At 38.6% G+C, this 22,802-nt stretch overlaps 2 protein-coding genes across 3 annotated transcripts; both read left to right on the forward strand.

The window, feature by feature from the left end:
* The first annotated feature begins 40 nt into the window (after positions 1 to 40).
* On the forward strand, positions 41 to 3,385 carry LOC123959651 (interferon-induced transmembrane protein 5-like). 2 transcript variants are annotated; one of them, XM_046033823.1, is made up of 3 exons: positions 41 to 394; positions 506 to 942; positions 2,315 to 3,385. In XM_046033823.1, exons 2-3 carry the CDS (start codon positions 736 to 738, stop codon positions 2,534 to 2,536), a joined length of 429 nt encoding a protein of 142 aa, XP_045889779.1. In that variant the 5' UTR covers positions 41 to 394; positions 506 to 735; the 3' UTR covers positions 2,537 to 3,385. The 2 variants fall into 2 exon arrangements, with proteins under 2 accessions (XP_045889779.1, XP_045889780.1); XM_046033824.1 differs by having other exon boundaries at positions 41 to 942.
* A 5,690-nt stretch (positions 3,386 to 9,075) lies between these two features.
* LOC123959650 (uncharacterized oxidoreductase YjmC-like) lies at positions 9,076 to 18,949 on the forward strand. Its single transcript, XM_046033822.1, has 11 exons — positions 9,076 to 9,225; positions 13,248 to 13,396; positions 13,724 to 13,912; positions 14,680 to 14,741; positions 14,911 to 14,964; positions 15,063 to 15,161; positions 15,595 to 15,730; positions 16,223 to 16,341; positions 17,100 to 17,195; positions 17,356 to 17,466; positions 18,261 to 18,949. The coding sequence occupies exons 1-11, from the start codon at positions 9,218 to 9,220 to the stop codon at positions 18,324 to 18,326; spliced, it is 1,089 nt and encodes a 362-aa protein (XP_045889778.1). The 5' UTR covers positions 9,076 to 9,217; the 3' UTR covers positions 18,327 to 18,949.
* The last annotated feature ends 3,853 nt before the right edge of the window (positions 18,950 to 22,802 follow it).

Consider the following 22,802-nt stretch of genomic DNA (forward strand, 5'->3'; position numbering starts at 1 on the left):
ATATTCTGTTTACTATCATATATAACAATGACAGGCAGCAAATTATCAAATTTGAGTAGCAGGATCCAGAGATTCTTTGGCTTGGTTTTGGCAACTGAAACAATAAATTAACAAAAGCTGGGAATTCACTTTCGTGTCTTGATCAACTAGCCTAATCTTTGCGATTTTAGCTTAAATAAAAACCATGTTAAGGCTGGAGGAAACCTAAATAGATTGTCATACACACATCACAGACTTGTCCCTCAAGGCCTCTGGCAGACTCCGAACTGAACTGAACTCCGCCTCAACACCTTCAAGGCTTTTGAACAGCATGACCCTGTCTCTACTGTCCTCTGCTACCACCACCCAACTCTACCACCTGACCCACACCACTAGGACCTCTAAGACAGCTGAGGTGATGCGTACTGTGGTGGAAGAGACTTTGCACTGCTCTCATGCATCTATTATTTATAGTCTCTGTCTTCTCTCTCATACAGCTTTCTGCCTCTCTGTATCTCTATTTCAGTCTCTCTCAGGCCTGACCACATAATGACAGACCTGCTGTATATTAAAAGGACCCTGCCCATGCATCCTATCCCTGTCACCTCCCTCTTCGTGGGCCTTTATAAGGCCCTCACATGGGCGGGGGGGCACTACTTTCCTAAGAGGAACTGTGCACAGACATCTGGAAGGCTTGCTAGTTCCTAAAGCCACCTATTCACCCACAGCCAGGGATCTCCTGTCTAATCGCTAACCATGGATAACCATTCATACAACTTCCCCTCAGACTGCACCCCACTCACCAACTGTAAGTCTGCCCGTAAGCCGGCTGGATCCACCGTCGTGAACATGGGCAATGCTGGCAAGAATCCTCCCCGGGACTATCTAGTCTGGTCATTGTGCAACACCTTGTACGTTAACTTCTGCTGCCTGGGCTTCATGGCTCTCATCTACTCCATCAAGGTGAGATCTTGTGCTCTTTTTTAAAAATTTTTGGTCGGTTTGGGCCTTTTTCATGAACATCTAAGAAATTTACTGAGGAGTCAAAAGTGAGAAGTTAGGATGAGGCTGAAGTGTTTTACGTTTAGGAGATGTCCAAGCAAGAGGGGAAAAAATCAAATTAGTTAACAATATGCATTATAACATCAGACCTGCTACAACATATCTAAAATGATAATAATGAAGCATTCTGTAGAGCAAGTTTGGCAGAAATAACACATAAGGTGGGCTGGGCTGCTACGGAAAGCTTTAAAACAATGGGTAATGTTGTGGCAAATGCCACACTGGGAAATGAAGCCCAAAGGAATGCCAGCACTACAATGTCATTTCTAAAGGAACAAGGCCAAGCCATTACTTCTCAAAGTAAGGAAAATATGGCATGGCTGGATTGCCAGACTTGTGCAATAGGTAGAGTGATGCCCTGAAAACAAGGGTAAATGTGTCCCCCATGTAAACTCTCTGGTAGGAAAATATTTGTTGTTAAATGGAAAAAAGAAATATATTTCAAATATTATAGAGACCTATTTGTATCACTGTTCAGATGGCACACACAGTAGAAAGTTGGAGTGCCCTATACCACAGGAATGGGGCTGAGGAGAAACAGGGACATAAACCAAAACAAAAGCTTTTCTCACTAAAAGAAAACTCAACTGTCCATGAAAATGCCATGTGTAAAGCTGGATAGGACAAACTGTGTGACTACCTGAATAAAAACGTTTCTGTAAAACTCACCGCAAACGGGCGTGTACACCCTTTATTTAAGTCTTTTTTTTTTTATCTTTCAACTGTCTGCATAGGGTGCAGCTCTGAATCACAGAGTATTGGCTAAGCGCTCAAATTAAAGACAGTGACTGGCTGCTTGTCTGGGGAGTTAAAAATGGCGTAATTGGCATCTTCCTAATGGGCAAGTACTCATGGGAAATTAGAGAGTGCTAGGGCAGGACTCAACTTGGCCCTTTCCAAATAAACGGATTCACTTAGAAGCAGCTCAAGAATTTTATATCACTCAGCCCTTACACAGCCTTGAATCTGCGCTGTGTGGAAAAACTGGGAATTATGGGACAAGCTGCGATGAACTAGTTGTAAACAGCAACACATTATAATCTGCCTTTGTTTGTCTTCCTCCTCTCACTATTTACAGTATGCATGGGTGTAGACACTAAGCATTTGTATTCTTTACGTGCAATAATTGTCTTTAGAAATATTTAGCTGGGTCATGCAGTAGAGACAAAGCTTTTATGCATTTAACTGTCTTGAAGCCATTATGAAACATAGTGATTCTTCATTTCTGTAATTTCATGCAATAACGTGAGTGTTTGTTTATGCAACTGTGTAGGCAAGGGACCAGAAGACTCAGGGTAACCTGCAGCTGGCCCAGGAGTGTTCAGACAAGGCCAAGTGGTACAACATCCTGGCAGCTGGCTGGAACCTACTGATTCCACTTCTGGCCGTCGTCCTGCTCGTCCTCCTGCTCATCCACCTTGGCACATCCCAGGGCTCCTTTGACTTCTTTGGAGAGGACGGCTTCCAAAACTTCGTGAAACTGTTTAGCTGGTAGATTGAGTCGAAGGGAGAGAAATAAAAAAAAAAAAACAGTTAGTCTCAAAGTCAACTAAGAATTTTAGCCAGTCTAACCCAAGCAATAAAGGTGGACTTGCTAAAATCTGCTCAGCACTTAAATGATCCAAATTGGTGAGAAAGAAAAGTAAGCCATGGTTTGTCTATTACAAGAATATCCTTGTTGGGATGCATCATTACTAATGCTGATATCAGATTTTCGACCAATAAAACACTAAAACGTGACACCCAACCAGTATCTGATAGTTACATATAAAACATAATACTTTTGGACCAGCAATCTCAAACTAATGATGAAAGTTTAGTTTTTAAAAAATTGTATAGAAAGTATTGGTGCATCCCTAATTATAATGCCAGTATTAGAGGGACCTCAGCTTACACCTGCCAGTCTCCCAGACAGTCAGCAGAGATGTGAAGCTGATCAAAGACTGAACAGCCTTAAATGGAAAAAGAGGGGAACAAACAGAGTTAAGAAGGACTGAATCCAGGCTGAGAGATTGAGCAAGCAGCTACTCTGGGTCAATTTTATTGTTATTTATTGTATTTATGTGTTGATGACAGGTGGAAATATCTCTAGGCAGGGTAGAAAGAGGAGAAAGAGCAGAGAGAACAGAGGACTGCGGAGCCAAAGTCTAATTGTCACAATGATGAGAAGCCACTTGACAAAGGACAATCAACATTCACTCCCATTGATAGTCACATTTTTCTTCTTTCAGCAGTTTATCTGTTACAGCATACGTACATTTTTGGTGATTATTCATGTTTTTTATTAGCATATTGCTGTGTTAAGTATTTTAGTGTTACATCATCTTATTGCTGACCTCTTGTGATTGAGTAAGATTAATAAAATTTACCAGATATTGTTAACTCAGTATTGTATTGAAAAACAAACCAGCCTTCATTTTCTGATTATAATGCTTTTACTTGCTTTATCAAAAATCTACTAACAATTTGCAGGTCTTTTTCAGATCCCCCCTTAGCTAATGAACACAGAGGTGAAGAGATGTTCGTTCAAATGGCTCTTGAGGTTCTTCTGCAGCACCTACACCCAGTTTTACTGTGATAATTTAGGGCTCCATAGGTTTGATTGTGGGTCGTGTCCGAGGGAACAGGCAAGGCATGGTTGTTTTCATCCCAGCTGTGAGCCTGCTGCTGTACCATCTATATACAGAACATCCCGTTTTAGGAAACTGTAAAAATGTGCCGTCCAGGCAGACCACTACAGAGGAGTCAGCAGCAATGTGGAGACTTGTTGCGAAACGAGAGGGCTTATTACCATGCAATCTGCTTTCAGTCTGAAGAGGTATTACAGATTAAATGATGGATGTTTTGGGAAAGACTTGCCTTTTTTTATTAGCCCATTGCTGGCTGTTTAGTAACCCAGGAAACAGCTGAGGCAATGAATGGATATTTTAACCTGTTCTGCTAAGCATTTGCAACACCGCTTAATCCCACTTTTACGATCAACATCATAGATGATAGACCAGATATTGCATAAAATACTGAACCAGACAAGAAGTTTTTCATTTGATGTAATGCTACACTGAAAAGAATTGCTTATGTTTTATTAGATGAACAAGTAGATACAGAAACAACATTAAATGATAAATGCGGGTTTGAAACAGAGCTCCAAAAATGTTCCTCCCAAAATTTAGTCATTAGTTTCTTGTTATACAGTATGCAGTGATAAATGCATGTGTTGGCTAAAGATGCAAATCAGGGACGATGTGAGAGAGAGATCAGAGATGAATCAAAGTTATACATGTACATGGTATCTGGAATACACCCACTGTGATGCCCTTGAGCAATTCAGAGACTAAATCTGAATGTCCTACAGAAAACCCACAGAGCCTCCATTAGTCCGCCTGCTCCTCACCCCTCGTCTTTGATGACTTGGGTGTCCTGCTCCTCCCGACCTCCCACCCTCTGGACTCCCATCATATTAGCAGCCTCTCCTTTGCTTGCAACTTTATTTATGCACACCCAAATCACAGCTTCTAGCTTCCAACTTTCTATTTTCCTCCTGTGGTGAGGGAGAAATGCTTACAGATGTCTGAGCCGTGGAGAATTACAGGCTAGGATCCGGCACTGCAGAGGGAGGGGGCGCTAACTTTTTGGGAGCTGTTTCACTACAGCTGAGGCCTGGGGTAGCAGGAGGAAGAAAGGACACATACTCTTGTTCTATTGTGTGAGTCAGGTTCAACAAGTGCTTCTTACAGTCAAACCTTAACCATAACAGTCACACTTAACTTTTACCCTTACCTAAACTTAATCATGAAATCAAAGTGATTAGGCAGTTAGTTCACTTTTGGTCAAACTCAAGCCAAGCACAATGCAAAATGCCTATGTATATTGATGTGTAATCATTCATATGTTTCAGGGATTTGAGCATAAATGTGAATGAATGTAAAACCCCACAGGTCATCTGCTCAGACACACAGTTTCCAAAAGAAACAAAATACTTTCTGTCATGAAGATATGACTTGAACCACTTAAGGACAGTTCCAGAGAGCACCACGCAATTTTCTGATCTATGTAATAGAATTGTAGAATTGCTATGATTGGGCCAAAATCCTGAATGAAAATTATCAATGACTTTACCTAAAAACAGTAGGTGTGACAAAACCTCTAGGAACGGGTAAGTATGACCTTCAAGCTGCATTGTCATGGCTAAACTAGTCCCACGATAGCTCTTTAGGGAATAGCAGCCACAGGCACCATAATGGCTCTTGGGGACCAATTATTTCCTCAATAAAAACATCCAGGAGGACAACTCTACAAGCATCCATATTGTTGGTATAGCATTTGTAATTAGGCATTAAATATGATTTTCAAATCATTACTGAGAAGGTTGAAAATGTTTTGTATCATTACATAATTTATATTATATATAATATTATATTTTATAGTGCCGTATGAAATGGGAATACATGAACTAAATTAGGGGGTGGGACTTTCAAATATAAATGAACTTCATTGAAGCCACATTAAATCCCTTGCCCAATGAGTTCACACAATGCTGATTAAGAATATCACCGCCAGGCAAATCTCTCTTTATTCCCAGTATACCAGAGTTTTTAAATCTGGTGTCTGTGGTGATGTTCCCACACTGACACACATGTAGTGATGTGTTTTATGCCAGACAGTAATGGTTGCTTTGCCAAAGCTGAAGGCGGAGCAATTGTAGTGACAGCACAAACTCAGCATGGCAGAGCCTAAACTTTACTACTAACCTTATGTAGACAGATTTGTATAAATACTCTCAATGTCAAAAGGGGGAGACAAAAGTTCTGCACTGCAGGTTTAAGTCCAAGTTAAGACATTATCAAAAACATCTTAACACTCTATTACAAAAACACTTCGCATCTTTTTTAGAGCTTAATGTCAGGTTAAAGTACAAACTGTTCCATAACCAGTTAAAGTATTTTGTAAACTGCAGAGAAAAGGGATTTCAAGGTGTCTTAAGTAACTCATTATCTACTTTCTTTCAGATAAAATGCAGGAGGACAAACATATATAAGATGAGTGTTGAAAAGTGGTGGGGACATAAAGCCTCACATTAGGGGCGGGATGATACAAGTGTGTGATGTTTTGTTTTAGCTTAAGTTACTTTTTTGGACAATGCACATTTGTTTCTTAAATTGCATAGCATTTTTTCTTATTGTGCAAATAAACTTTTCTCAAAGCCTTTTCATTTGTTAGTTAACATTTATCGGTGCAAGCTATTTATCAGATTTTTAACAAATGCTTTCAAAAAGTGATGGGGTCAAAATCAGCCATTTCAAAATGTGGTGGGCATATATCCCCAGCATCGCCAGTGTAAATGACACCTATGAAATTGAGTACGAAGACAGTGGCACTTTTGTGCGAAATGTGAGCTCACCCAAGACTACCAAAATCTGGGATTTATTATGATTGTACTATTGTGTTCCTACCACGTGAACAGAATGTCCCTATAGCAAACCACTCACCTCTTATTCAGTTGAATTGCCACACTTCCAAGTCCAGTGAGTGCCTGACCCCTTGTGGCCTGCTGGACTTCAGAAAAAGGCACCAGCACTGATCTAAAGGACTTGTCTTAGACTTTGACTTGAAAACAACCACAACATGCTAAATGGGTATTATGTAATCCAATGAAAAAAATCACTACAAATTACAGGCTAAAAATTTGTCTTTGTACACAATGTGTAGCTCATGTTCTCAGTCCCTCTATTCAACCACCAAAGCATAGCATTAGTTCAGGCAGGCAACGAAGTCAAGCTCAGCTCAATCCAGCGTATCAGCTGATAGCAGCCATCTTCAGCAGTACATCAGCTGATTCCTCTCATTCATTGGCAAATTCCATACAAGGCACCCATTTAAGCTGCCATAGCCTACCTGCCTACCCTCACTGCTTCCTATGCAAAAAGCTCATAAGCAACCGACATGAACTCTGCAGCCTTGGAGTCCTGTTCGGCACTCGCCCAAAGTTAAATTTTCCTGGCACAGCTGGCTGTTTTGTTTTTCCATCTCACGGCGCAGGCCGGTGATGCCGATTGGTGACATCACTCCAGCGGCATCGATGGCATCACCCCTTTTTATATACAGTCTATGCATCACCCTTACGCGGATCACTGGGACATGCAGTCCAGTTCCTCTGGGGAGAGGTTCCATTCGTTCCTCTGCTGCCCAATATTTCCCTGAGCTGGGGAAGGCTCTGGGAAAGCATCCCCACTGCTCTTGTTATTATATGATTGGTTCAGGGGCTAATAGCTGGCCTGAACTGGTTGCCATGTGTCATTTATTTGCAATAATTTAAAGTCACATCACCTTAACCATAACATAGTTAGTAGCTAGACCGTCATCGCGGTCTTTCTGAGAGGCCCTTAAGAACAATTATATAAACACATACATAAACAAACAATAAATGTAAATATTTAAGGGGCTAACCACACAGCTTACTGTGAAATTAGTACATGACTAATCCTGCGGCATTTTCAAGACAAAGGCCACAAGATAAATCAAGTGGCCCAACTTGTGCAGCTGGAGAGATGCAACTTGGAACTGGTCATGGCTTTCCACGTAGGCATGTGTATGGGCAGGGAGATCCCAGAAGAGAGCCATACCACGAAATATAACTACATGCCGCAATATCAGTCTTTGATGAAAGTTGTCCTGACTGACCGGCTGTCTGCATTGCTCTCTGTCCCTGTCTTTGGCTCCTCAGACTTGCCGACTTGACTTCTTCAAGCTCTCCGCCTAAAACCCTTGGACCCTTCTTTCTATCAACTGACTGCCACATCTAACTACACAGGTGTTGCCACTTCCCTCATCAGCCCTGCAGTTACTTGGATTTGACCTGACTTTGCTGGCCAGCTCCCCTGAGATACAGCTGCGTCTTTCATCTGCCCTTGGGTCAATTGTCCATTGCCCCTGCAAACCCACCATGACAACATGTAGTAGTTACTTGTAAGGTTACATAATTTTTCATGAGAAAGAAATTCATTTTAAGCCACAGTCATAAATTATGAAGAAATCAAATAAGTGCCCAATGAAATCACCTTAATGCACCATTCAGCATCTGAGAGGTTATTTGTGAAGCATGAATGAAATATTTACGATCTAAGACTAAATGATCTTAAGTAGCCTAATAGGATTTAACATCAGCCCCAATGTCACAGGAGAAGTATTTTGTTTGACCTGGTGGTTTAGATCGCCAGTGAAGTTGTACTGGAAAGCGGAAAGGAGGAGATATCATCTTGAGGGTGGTTTAGCGAGGGTCCTGGCTGAGGTTAGGTTCATGTCATCCTAAAACGGGGCAATGATCACTCCACTTCCTTTGATATCATCTCTTGAGGGCTGGCATATTTTCTTTACATTCAGAACAAAGTCAAGCTTGGTTCAAACCTATTTTGCTTTACATAAAGTATAGCTACAGAACATTTAATCAGTTTTCAGGAATGATTTTTCTCATGTTCGGCAGCCAGCATCTCTTCTTAAGGGTATGTAGCCTATATATCTGTTTACACTTGATTCACTTGTAAAGGGGTCCTGTGTATGATGCAGTTATTCTGCAAAATACTTAGGAGCATCAAGGAAGCTCCCTGGATGACTTTTTTTAGACTAATGTTTGAGAGGAAGCAGGCTGTGTCACATTACAAAGAAATATTTTTCAGTTAGTCTGTTAACTCATTATTTTAATGTTTTATATAAATTATAGCCTTACAGTATTTAGAAATGTCTAATTTATGCAGTTGCACAACATCCCAAAGATGAGGGAAAAAAATGGAGCATTCCTTTTACAGGAATATTATACAAATATTATTAAATAAACTGAGTATCATGAATGATCTACAGCAGAATTATATTTTTTTAAGGGGGCATTACAGTAGAACATGTGTTATAGGATATCATGTCAAACAGTGAAGCAACAAAAGGCTACATTTACATATTGCCCCATGAACTTGCAGAGCCAGAACAAGCCTCTCCTCCAACACACCCACAGAGGTACAGACACCAAGGATACCTGATGTATTTGTCAACACCGGGGAGTTTCCAAACACTGCTGGACTTGAAGAGCAAGCTAGTGTAGTCTCTGTAGATCATACCGGCAGAACATCAGCACCAAGAGCCGAGAGCGACAAAGCATCAGCCTGAAGGAGCAACAAACAGGACAGTCAACATGAGCAGGTAAGTACCACTTAAAGGGGATAAAGGACAATCGAGTCAATAAGCGTGTGAACGAGCTACCTGGTATGACAGGCTATACTGAAACAAAAAACGTTTCTTGTTGATATGAATGCTGTAACTAAGTAAAACAAGTAGCCTATCAGTAGCCTACTTAATAATTAATAAGTACATCTGCGCTTTACTCAGTGGTGAAAAGAGAACTCCAAATCTTTACTCATGTAAACACAGCCTACAATTATACTCCCACACAGTTATTATTCAAGTAAAAAAAAAATTACCATTTGACAAACCTACTCAAGTAAAAGTGTAAAAGTACTTGGTCAATGAACTCCTTTAAGATCAAGTTACTTACTGTTTTAATATTGCTTAGTGTGTACTGACCAGAGCAAGTTATTTTATGAAAATCCAAGCCAATTCCCTAGTATTTGGTTAAGTCAAGTAACAAAGTCAGTTTTTGCAATAATAAGTGTTTAATCCGTTTGGCATCTGGTTAGAAATAGCCACTGTGCAGCATGGTCATTTCTAGGAAATGTACTTTGCTTTTGCAAGTTGATTATCTCAAATTTAGCTATTTATGTTTAACACAGTTATTTTACTTATTATTTTATCTAGGCTATATAAAGGTAGCAATAAGATCACTTTAAAATATCATACTTGCTTGCTGCCTAGATTACTGTTGTTGCCTGCATCTGTTGTTATCTTGAGATGAACATGAAGCCAGCCAAACCATTTGCTTTGATTTAAAGGGCGTTGCTTACGAATTGCCTTCACCAATAGCACATGCACTCAATACACTATGATTATACCTAACGCATCTACGAACATACATAATAGTTGTGGCAATAACACGGGAGCAGCCCATTGTTGAATGAAGTAGGATTAGTCATGAGGGAGACCTGTCCGTTACGCGTAAAGCCCAACGACTTTTTTTTTTATCCATCCACATTTACTCACTCTCCCTTCAAGATAAAGTGTTAAATAACAACCGGTAGCCTACTTAGTGAAAGAAAAGATTCGTTTCACCGGCGACATTCTGTTTAATGAATTCACCGTCAGTAATCGCTATGTAACAAATTAGCTTATGAAAAGTGAAAATAATGCTGCCGGCTTGTAAAGGGTGATGCAGACTACTTTCCAACACGGCCATCAGTGGGATGCGGTGCAGTTGTTGTATTTGTGTTAGAAGTACCAAACTTTAAATTTTAAACGTTTTTGCTTCTGCCCGGCTCATTAATCTCGGACCATAGACTGTACATAAAAATGGACGTAGTGTCCGTGACGTCACTCGTTGGTTTCTGAAGAGCCGTTTTCAAGCTCAAAATCATATACATATAAAAAAGTTTCAGACACACGCGCAAGCTTGGATGGCAGCTAATTTCTGTTAATGTAGCAAAATGCATAACAGACTAGGTATGAGTGGCAAATGTAGCGAAGTTGAAGGCAGATTGTCAAGTAAAGAGTAGACCACCAGTTGTTATTTATTCAGGAAACAATAATTTTTGAGAAGGACCAGAGTACATATTGGTGGATAAAAAAGTCCTGTTGGGCTTTAAACATAATGCACAGGTCTCCCTCTATATATATAGCCTTACTCTACTTCATTCAACAATAGACTGCTCCCATGTTATTGCCACAACTGTCCTTAAGTTGAAAAGACCAAAGCAAGTGGTTTGGTTTGCTGCATGTCCATATCAAGATAACAACAGATAGCCTACAGAGAACAGTAGCAGGCTGGGTAGCCAGTATGATCTTATCATACCTTCATGTAGATAAAAACAATTATTTTACTTATTATTGTATCAAAAAGAAATTAGAGATAACATGCAAAGCAAAGTGTATTACCTAAAAAATAACCATGTTGCACAGTGTCTATTTCTAACCTGATGCACAGCGGATGTAACACTTGTTATTCCAAAAAAAAAAAAATTTGACTTAGACCCCTGATCAAAGACATTGACTTGGAGGGTTGCACATAGATCATAGTCAAGATCTTACAGGTTTTGGTCAGAATGTATGAGTCACTTGTCTCACAGAAACTATAACCAGATACTGTAACAGCAAGTTGGATAGTAGATCTTTTAGTTTGAGAAATTGCTTTAGTTTTAGTTAAGCAATGGAAATGGGATTAATCATTTAATAAACACCCAGACATGACTCTCTGGGATGCAGAAGATTCAAAGACTTGCATCAGTTGTTTGTTTTTGAGCAAAGCTGTTTGTACAGAACACAGTGTTATTTTACAGAGGAACTTGGAATGATCCAGTCACCAGGGAAAGGCAGCCAACAGCCTACATCTGGACACAACCATGGTTACTTTGACATTTACTGTACCTTCTCGAACCACTAAATACCTCAAAATACAACGAAGAAAACAAGAGATAATAATGCGTTTAGCATTGCAAACTAGAAAACACCCAGACACCTGATCATGATAGGTGTGTCCTGTTCAGTCACTGTTAATAAAACTATTTGATGATTAATGTGGTTCTTTTTGTTGTCAAGGTATGTTTTTTCACAGAGAGTCATAACATTTAATTATCAGCTTCTGAATTTTTAAACATTTTATAGTTAACTATTTTTGGAGGAGCTGAAAGATGTATAACTTAATCATGAATGAAACTTTTTAACTTGTCTCATAAGTGAAATTGAATTTACAGTGAAACAAGTAAGTAAGTACAAGTAAAAAGCCAACTGTTAAACTGTTGTTGGTTTTCACATGCCATAATCCTAAACCCCTCACAGAAAATAACATCTAAACATTGTTCTTTATTATTAGTCTTACCTTGTTATACTTTTTAGATGAACATCTGAAACTGTATTTTGTCATCGAAATCTGTGCTCAAAAGTTGTTGTTTGGTGGAGTAACTATCTGTCTATCTAACTATCAAATCCTTAAACACCTTTAATACCAGCAGGTTTTCTTCCATATAACAATGCATGCAACAACAAGCTTTACTCTGCCACAGTGGTGATTTTGAATCTTTTGCAGATTAAGGGACGTTTTTTGTTTAGGTATCTGCAAAATACTGTGTAATTATTGCAGTTTTCATAACTGTGAATGAAACTGAGACAGTGATGCCACTGTTTATAGCGGGACACACTGTGGAGAAAGAAAAACAATTTTGCCATTTGGTACGTGACGTCTTGCCAGTTCTTGTATTCACACAGCTCAGCATTGCTTTTTAGACCAGAAATGTTGCACTTTTGTTCTCAGTGGTTCTACCATCGGATTAGTTCTGCTAAACTCATTTGCAGTAACAATTTAAAAGTAAATACGCCGGAGCTTTATTGTTGTGACCTACATCACCTATGTGGTCACAGGTTGTGCAATCATCAATGTTGCAAAGATGGACTTCAGCCTTTAAAGTAACATGATGCATTCTGTCAAATCCTCTAAAATGCAGGGAAAACTGGGTTCCTCCTGAACTTTGGTGGAGGACATTATTGGGCAGCAGTGCAATAGGTTTGGATGACCTTTGCTTTTTAGGCCAAACGTCAAACTGTCTGTTCTGTTATTGTAATCAACATTTGTATAAGAAACAGAGCATCAGCCAAAAAACTATTGTGTTGATTTAATAGATTTTTTTTTCTGGCTCTGAGTTGTCAACGTCAAACCTACTTTGCAACTCTATTAGGACATAAGAATTTAACAAACAGCAAAACAGACCTTAGCCATGGAAGGTGACTGCATTTTGTCACACTCAGTAACAAGCTAAAACATACATTTTCTTCACTATTTTAATATGTTACTGCACTGTGGTCATAAAGTGAATCCAAATAAAATTTATTTACAAAACACAGACATCTCAAACCTCAGGGTAATTATTTGTTTCCAAGTCATATTATTTAAAATGAGCATTATCATATTGTTTTGATATTCCTAAACTTCAGTATACAAAATCACACATTAATAAGAATCTTTGGTATTTTAACACGTACAGTGACACCACCTTATACTGCTGGAAAAACAAATGCATATTTGAGGATATAATCATCACATTTTAAACCTTTACTCTTTGCAGATGTCTGATAAGCAAGGCGGAGGTGCAAGGCTTCATCGAGAGGTGCATGACAGCAGTGGGCACCAAGCCACATCATGCCCACAGCCTGGCTGAGGTGCTGGTAGAGGGGGACCACAGGGGCCACTACAGCCATGGACTCAACAGGATGGGTCAGTGGGCCACTGGAGGTTTTTCAGTTTATCTGCATGTTTGATTTAAAGGCGGTGGAACAATTGTGTTGGTAAAAGAAGAAATTCAATTATTTGTGTATGTTGTCCTTTTAAAGATTTTTTCATCAGTTAAATGTTGTTCGCTATTATGTATTCCAGGAATGTATCTGAAAAAGATTTGTCAGTCAGGGGTATATACAGGGGTATCTCCACTTTCTACTAATTCACATATTTTCATCAGCTAGCATATAACTCCTTGATTTTGTTTTGTGTCTGTCTTTAAATAAGGTTGTTGTTTGTGCTCACTGTCTCCATACTTTTCAATAGACATGTATGTAAAGGACATCCAGACAGGAATCTGTGCCAAAGACGGTGAGCCGGTGGTGGAGAAGGAGAGTGCAGCCACAGCACTGGTGGATGGGAAGAACCTCCTGGGTCCTGTGGTGGGAAACTTCTGCATGAATCTGGCCATTAAGAAGGCCAAAGAAGCTGGCATTGGCTGGGTGGTAGCACACGGTGAGTCCAATATTTTTAAAACCCCAAAGGAATGGTTGGAATGCAGCTATACAGGCCTTCAGGACATCTGTCAACACAAATGTACGCATCTATTTTCCTGTCAGTCAGCATGTCAGACACAGTTGGCCTTCATATCTGCATATTCATACTTTGCTGCAGTCTTGAAAAAAATCATATGCCAGAGTTAAAAGTCCAACAATGGCTTCAACCTAACCTACTTATTTTATATATATTTTATTAACTTTGATCCAGTTACTGTATTTTAGGTGAATGATTTAAAAATGTGAAAGGCCACAACTGCTGCACTAGACAATATCTAAAGAAACTTACTTACTATTATGGATTTTTTTTATTAAACCAAGGTTCATCTGTGGGATGAACATGTTAACTTGTTTCTTGCGAAATGATATTTCACACTAACATGCTCAGGTTGCAGATGCAGTTCTGTACTGAAGTTAAGCATTCATAAAGGGATTATCTTCACTGTTAAAAGATTAATAGAATGTTTGGTTCCTATAACAGGCAATTAAATCTGGGAGAAGAGAAACCAAAACCACTGTAGTGTCTGATGGCTGCAAAAACACCCCAGAGCACTGGATTTGAATTAATACAAAGCAGGCTACTTGAGAGGAAATAACACTGACTAAAGAGATTTTCAGTTTATTGAAGAGGAATATTACTTCACTAAAGTGGTCAAAGAATCTCGACAAAAAAACAATGAAAATGGTTTACTGCAGGTTTACTGTGTGGCTGTATTTGTCTCTTAGGTTCCAACCATTACGGTATTGCCGGATACTACGCAATGCAAGCTCTGAAGGAAAACATGATTGTGAGTAAAAGGTTAATCTGCCTGTGAAGTAATTTTAAATACTTTCACACTAGCACTAATAGAAAGAGCTGTTTTCATTTTCAGCACAACTTCATAAATTTAAGAAGGTGAATGTCCTGTTTTCCCAAATGGTTTAATTCTGTGTGTAATAATAATCTGACCACCACAGGGCATGTCATTTACCAACACGTCCCCCCTGGTGGTTCCCACACGTGGTAAAGAGGTAATTGTATTATTTATTTAACAAAATAAACAATTTCATGTAAACAACAGCAACAATGTCTCTGTCCAATTCTAATACTGTGATCCTGCTGTTTGTAGTGCACTTTGGGCACCAACCCCATCAGTATGGCAGCTCCTTCTAAAGATGGAGACAGCTTTGTTCTGGACATGGCCACATCAGCAGCAGCACTTGGAAAGGTAAGATCAGGTTTACACTATAACATAACTTCCTCAAAGCCAAGAGACATAGACTGTTTATTTTAGTCCCCGCATGTTTGTTAGTCCAATAGCCAAATATCTAAAATGAAATTGATTTTCACAAAGTCTGCAATTGCAGCTGCATAAGAGATTTCTGATTTTAAGGCATCACCAGTTTTTCTGTAACTAGTTTCAGTGGCAGAAGCACAATCCTCGTGACCACTGAATGAATAAAGTGTGTATAGGACACTTGGAGTTGCAATTATTTATTGAAATACTTCAAATTTATGTTTATTTAAACAGATATTTTTAGTTTGCATTCCATTTTTATATTTTATAGTATGATGTGAACTGTCAACTGTGGTTTTGAAGAACTATATACATAAAGTCTACTTAGTCTCTTACTCAATGCCTCACTGTTTTATGTGTACAGGTGGAGCTCCATGAGCGGCGTGGAGACCCCATCCCTGAGAGCTGGGGCTGTGATGCCCAGGGCAAGCTGACCCCCGACCCTAAGAAGGTTCTGAATGGAGGAGGACTGGTGCCCATTGGTGGCAGTGAAGCCACAGGTCAGAAACAGCTGAAACATTGTTTTTAGCATGTCATTGAAATATAATATTGAAGTCCACTGTTGTGTCTGAGGTTACATTTGAGGTATTTTGCTCACATTCAGTTATCATGTTGAAATAACCCTCCTGTTCTTCTCTATCCTCACATATAATGTGCGAACAATGAAGGAGGAATTGTACATTTTCTAATGTAAACACTGGCTGGCTGTTAAGTGCAGCATCTACACCAAGTGTCCAGTTTAAAAAAGGGCACTAACTATTCCTCTAACAGAAATTTGAATTATGTCCAGTCATTTAATGGTTTCTTTTACTCAAAAAACAACTACAAACTAAAAATCCAAGGGCTTTGCCTCTACTCACTGAGTTGTTGTCTGATTTTTTTGTTTAATATATCCAGTATTCTAAAGTAAAGTAATCTGTTGCATTCATGCTCTCTCTACATGAAACAACTGACGTTTGTGTGTCTTGTAATGTTTGTGTTGTTTCCCTCAGGAGGGTACAAAGGCTATGGTCTGGGAATGATGGTGGAAGTGTTCTGTGGTATCTTGGCTGGTGCCCAGTATAGCAAACACATCCGCACGTGGAAAGTAACGGACCGTGTTGCCAACCTGGTACATATTTGTTTTTTGTTTTTTTTCTTTGGCTTCGTGTTGTGTTTTAAAGAGGACATACTAACCCCATTAAAAAAAGATGTGCCCCTGAGGTAGCTTGTTTTCATATTAGCTATAGCTGTTGATATGACGTGCTAAACCCTCTTGTCTTATTGTCTGTCAGACTAGGCTGAAAAATTACCTGTAATTTGGCACTAAACCCTACTTTTAATAAATGTTATAATAAATCTAAGAAATGTATTTAAGTCCTAAACTTATTTGCTACATGTATTAATTTTTATGTGAGCAGAACTTCTGCTGCTTTGCAGTTCTTCTGGAAACATCAATTGGCTGCTACCAGTTTGAAAATGTAGATATGTTATGTTTCCCTAGACAAAGTGTCTCAACCACTATGAATTGGAGCTTTTGACTGAGCAGTTACCCTGAACAAACTTACTTACACTGGGAATCATTACCAAGATAACTAAGCAGCAGGATAATTTAAGTCCCCATAGTGATTATGATAAAATACAACTCATGACTAGATACACTGGTTATTTCACAAGAGAGATTGCTTTACAATACAATAACAAATGTTGAAACAGTCACTGCTATCTAAAAGATAAATACAATCAATGAGTCAGACGTAGGCCATGTTACGTCACGTCATGGCTCAGCTTACTGTTTGTATTGGGTCAGACGAATGCCATATTACATCATATCACGGCTGTTTGTATTAGGTCAGTTCACAGTGTTTATCACCTCTTTTGTGTTTTCAGGGTCAGTGTTTTGTGGCAATCAACCCAGAGAACTTTGCTCCCGGGTTCACTGACAGGATGTCAGACCTGCTATCCATCCAGAGAGGGATGGAACCTGTGAGTATATTCTACTGCTGCAATGATTATATAAAGACTAATTAGGGAACAGATATGTAGATGATGTCCACTGATTGCAACAGCTCAGTCTTGTAATTTTAGAAGAAAAGCAAGTTAATTGCTGTGTGTTTCATTTGGTGACTGCTGCTGTGTTTTGCAGGCTGATCCCAACACTCCTGTTTTGGCTGCTGGAGATCCAGAGAGGATGAATATGAAGAATTGCGAGGAGATGGGTGGGATACCCTACCACATGAATGTTGTCAACTACATGGTAAAAGCTGCAAAAAATTTAAATAAATTACGTGCTCGGGGCCTGAAACAGTTAGAAAAATGCATTCATTCTAGCTCTGTGAACATGTGAATTGTATTTTGACTGAAAAGTGATGCTTCTCTCACTCTATAGTCCAAATGAAGGTTGTATCAATATAACTGGTGTTCTCTTTTACACTCTCCTAAGTCATAGCAGTCATTATTTAGAAAATGCAGGAACATAAATTACACATGTACATACATATACATTTGTGGATAAACTGTGACTTTAAAGCAATATTTTGACAATTTGGGTAATACATTTATTCACTTTATTGCAGAGTTAGATGATTATCCTAAAGATGAAGCTACAACCTAGTTAGCTAAACTTAGCACAAAGACTGGAAGGAGGTGTAAACCGTTAGACTGGCTCTGTCCAAAGTTACCAAAATCTGGCTACTAGCACCTCTAAAGCTCACTAACTTAGATGCATCTTGTTTGTTGAATACTATCTGTAAAAAAGCAAATATGGGATGGGGGGTGAATTGTGAGTGACTACATCTTTCCAAGAAATTATCACATACATAACCCTCTATAAAACCACAACTTGACATTTTTACATTTGTCTTTTAACAAATTAAACAAACAAGATATGACTTTTTAAGTTCTAATTAATTTTCAGTTTTGATTCTGAGTGCTTCTTCTCGTCTAACTCTCAGCAAGAAAGCGGATACGCATATTTCTCAAAATGTCAAGTAAAAAGCCTTTGAGATTAAGCTAACGTGATTCTTGCAATTTTGCATTTTATTTCTGCAGAACGAATGTGCTAAGAAAATTGGTGTCAGCCTGCTGCTGCCATGTGACAAGATAATCTCCAATTAGTTGGTCCAGTTGATATACTGGAAGAGCTCTGGAAGAGTGTGACTTCAAGTCGAGCCCATCAAGTTCACATTATGCAACTTGGAAATGCAACTGTGTTTACGCACATTTTACATGTTGACAATCATATTTTATTCATTCACACATTTTTAAAAACTTAATAAAAGTTTAAATAAATCTTCTTGTAATAAACGGGTCACATGGAAAAGGGGATTCCTTGAAACATGTTTTTAATCTTACAAGTACAATATATATATATATTTATATACATATGTAGTGTCTTGAGATTCTGTATATTTAAGTTGCTTTATCTATGACAGTGAAATACGCACATTCTTTGTCTAAAGCTGTTGTAAGTTGTAGCATTATGGCTGATTGTCGGATGTGACTGAGTTAACAATGTTTTAGTTGGTCCTGTTGAAAGATAAGAAAGTCACTGTGGTTTGTTGTGATTAACAGTTAGGTCACTGTGTCAGTGAGCCGCTTTGCTCTAATTATAATGCAGTACAATTTTGTAATTGTACAGCCTGATGACGCACAAACAATATTTTAACTTTTTACTCTCTTCATTAAAACCCAGTTCTTATAAGCCTATTATAATTCTTAATAAAAGCCATGTAAAACACTTTTTTTTTGTGATTTTTAAAAAAAAATTTTTTAACTCAAATTCCTCATGTGGTCAAAATTAGATCAATATTTTATTAGTCATTAATGTTTTGCTGAAGTTTTTTCATGGTTCATCTGTATCTACATATTTTTACCACCAGATGGCACTGTGAGCAACATTTTTAATGTGGCTTTACTCTTTTTTTTTTTCAGTTCTGGTAAAATATGCAGTTCAAGAAACACTTCCTCAAAATAGTTTACAAGTGGAAAACAAAGACAATAAAACACGAGCAGAGATATATAAATACGCATAGTAAAAATTAAGTAGTGAAACATTTAACCCCATAGGTATCTATATCAATAGCCTCACTTTGTACTTTAAACAGACAGGTTAACTTATATTTAATTCCATGATTGCCAAACATTAGCCTACTAATAATTGTATGTCACAACCTTCTTTGTTTCTGTTTTCACTTCTTTTTTGTATTAAACTAACGTATGCATTTCATATTAGATTTAACCTCCCTGAACTGAGGGAAAATCCATATGTTACAGTTAGCAGGTGAGATTATTCACCACTAGATGGAGGCATAGTCTGATTAAAGTCTGGAGCATTGCTTTTGTCTACTCGAGGACGCATGCATGAATTTTTATGTGAATGATCGTATTGTTTGTTAGGTAGCTTCATCTAGGCAGTTTTCATAATATTTTAATGTTTTCCTTATTATTTTATAAAAAACACACAAAGTGTTACAGTTGCCATGTAAATGGAAAATATTGAATGTAAAACTGATACAAGACTTGATTTTTTTTATTTCACAATGAAATAAGTGAGTAAAATACAGTACAGTAGAAAAAAGAATATATATAAATGAGCAAACAAGCACACACTGATAACTTTTCAATGGTCAGAGTCATTATTTCAACAGACTTAGCAAGATTGGTTTGAATTTGTGATTTCCTTGGTTGAATAATTTGTCAGATTTAGCAGTGCTCAGATCAATGGGATGGTCTTAGTTTTAGTATTATTTAGTTTCTATAGTATTAATGTTACTGTCATTATCCAAGCTAATAAAAACTGACACTCATCACCTTGATCTCCTGTCCCATTCATAACCTACGTGGTCTGCAGACCCTAGTTATACACTAGTTGAGACCAAAATTATGCAAATATCTCTTCTTTGAAAAGTGCATGTTTTCCCAACTGCTCCTAAATTTAGATAGACATGTTCTGTGCACTGTGATTCTAATTTCCTTTGTAGTTTTAAAATATCTGTTTGAGTGTGTATGTGTGTGTATGAAATAAACAGCTGTGCGAACATGAATATATTGCATGGATCAATTCCTGTTTATGTCCCCATGTTTAATGTGTATTTATCTGTGTGTGTGTCTTTGGTATATTCTTATGCCCAAAGCCAGTCAAGTGCAAATTTTTTACTTTTTAATTATCTCAAACTATTTTCAAAATTATGGTTTTATAAGTTATCTCTTCCTGGTTTCATCCAGTTTACAGTTAAAGCTGCACATTTTTACTGAAAATGACTGCAGGAAAGGCCTCTCCCGGAGCGCAAGGGAGAAGGGGGACTGGGCAGTGACAGATGCCCAGATCAGGACTTTAATCTCCCATGCCAAAAGTCCTGGCACTGGGCCCCAGATCCTGGATGTCCCGTTAACACTCGGCCGGCCGCAGACAAAAGAAGAGAAATCAACAAATCAATGGGCTTTCAGACCCACCGGGGGAGGGGAAAGAAGGTGCTGGGAGCAAGTGAGTACTGGGTTGGGCCAGCCAGGTCTGCAAGTGGGTGTGAAGGGGATGCATGGAGATTGGGTTTAGGTTTAGGGGGAAGGAGGTTGTGTGCTTGGCAGAGGGCTCCACCAACTCCAAGGATTAAGGGGCCGATTCAAACACTCGTTATGGGGGGCGGACTCAGAGGTGTGTGTGCATGGATGGATAGATGGATTTTGGGGATCTAATCTGTCTTGGCCTTGGCCTGGTGCCCTTGTGCTCATTAGATGGAGTTCTCAAGAGCAGGGCTGCTGGCCAGGATTAGGCAGACTCTAACAGGTGTTTTCTTTTATGGTTCAAAGGGGGGATCTGTCTATCACTCACTGAACGAGCAAATGACTGATGGGGCGAGTGATCCCAAAAGGGCATGATGTGTGCGTGTAGGTCAGTGTTTGTTTTTTGACTTGTGGACATTAATAGCTATTTAGTGGTGAGTGTCTGGTAGTGTATTTTTCCATGAAGCAGGGTCATATCTGCAGGAAATTTGTCAGATGAGCAGAGGAGGAGAGAAAAAAATTAACTGACCTGTGAGATTACTTATACAGACAAACACAAGGTGACATTCTGATACAGAATCCAACTCAACACCACGGTTGATGAAATAATACTTTTACAGGATTGGTATTTTAAATGTTTTAACATCACACAGTGTTGTACCACTAATATAGAAAATATATTTTTGTAATAACAATAATAATATTGGGCATGGCAAGGGTGGTTTTACACAAAGGCAGTATCAATACTACTACTACTAATAATAATAATAATAACAAACTTCAATAATGTAATGTTTATGGTTGTAATTGCAGTGGGTATGGACTATTAGTTTTTAGTTACTACTGACCAACACTGGTGAATGAAAGTGTGTATTATGCATGTAATGACAGACAGAAGGGAGGATTGCAGCGATGGAGAGAGTGGGAGGAAAACTAGAAAAGCTCTGCTGCTCTCCTGCTGGGTCTTTAATGAAGTGGAGCGACTTCCTGGTTTGTTCCTCCCAGCTGTTGTCACTACAAAGCCAAGATATTTGGCCTTGGCTCTTTGTCCTGCTCAGGCTACCATACCTCCAAATGACGAGCAAACACATACAAATAAAAGCAAAGCATCTGGTGGCCTGTTCTCTCCAACTGCTCGGGAATGCAAACGTCTCTCCGTCTGTTGTCTCCCTTACTAGGGTTTGGGATTGGTGTCGATTATGCTGGCCCAAAATCAAAATGCCTTTGAGATTTTTTGGGGACTGAACCCAGAAAAATAATATTCAATAAATGCCTGCAAAAACAACATATATCATTCCTTATCACTTACTGTTATTAATCCATATGTCAGTTTTTTTTTAAATATATACATATTTCTTATTTTAAATTGAACCTTTCAATCATATTGTCAATAGAAAAAGAAACCAACATCAAATATAGAACTCTACATCCTCACTTTTAAACCCATAACAACCCATGCACAAGTAGAAATTATACAATACACAATGAACTTCAGAAATTCTTATATTGTATACATTCTACATATCTAAAAGCAACTAAAGTTGTTGTGTATAGAGTTCAAATGTACAAAAACATCCCTTAAAATCTACTTTAATAAGCCACAGAATTTGAAAAACTCATTCCTGTTCAAGTATGTATTTATTCTGGAAAAGAATAGGCCTTGTACAAGTGTGCTTGGATGCTGTCAGCCACGATTAATCATTTACTGAATGCCATGTTAGCTGAAGACCATGAGGGGGGAAAAACGTGCCAGCATGTACAAGATTATTACATGCACCTAATAAACCAGTCACAGGAGGTTCTGTTGTGGTACTACAATAAGACTTTGAGACAAAGAGCAGACTAAATGAGTGAGGACTTAATTCTAACCTTGGCCACTTTGGATGGATGACTGCATTATACAAGAAGAAAACTTTGTTCAGAGTATTTTCCATGTTCCCAAAACAACAAAAAGGGACATCTTCTGTTGACCATGACTGCAGCAGCTGGCTTGTGGGCTTCTTCTCACCTATGTGAAACTGTCATACAGCTAATTGTGTGAAGACGGGAAACTACTTGCAATCCTGGAAAAAAAGCCTGTCTGGGCCCCAT

Source organism: Micropterus dolomieu, linkage group LG21 (genome assembly GCF_021292245.1).
Source record: "Micropterus dolomieu isolate WLL.071019.BEF.003 ecotype Adirondacks linkage group LG21, ASM2129224v1, whole genome shotgun sequence".
Classification (NCBI taxonomy): domain Eukaryota; kingdom Metazoa; phylum Chordata; class Actinopteri; order Centrarchiformes; family Centrarchidae; genus Micropterus; species Micropterus dolomieu.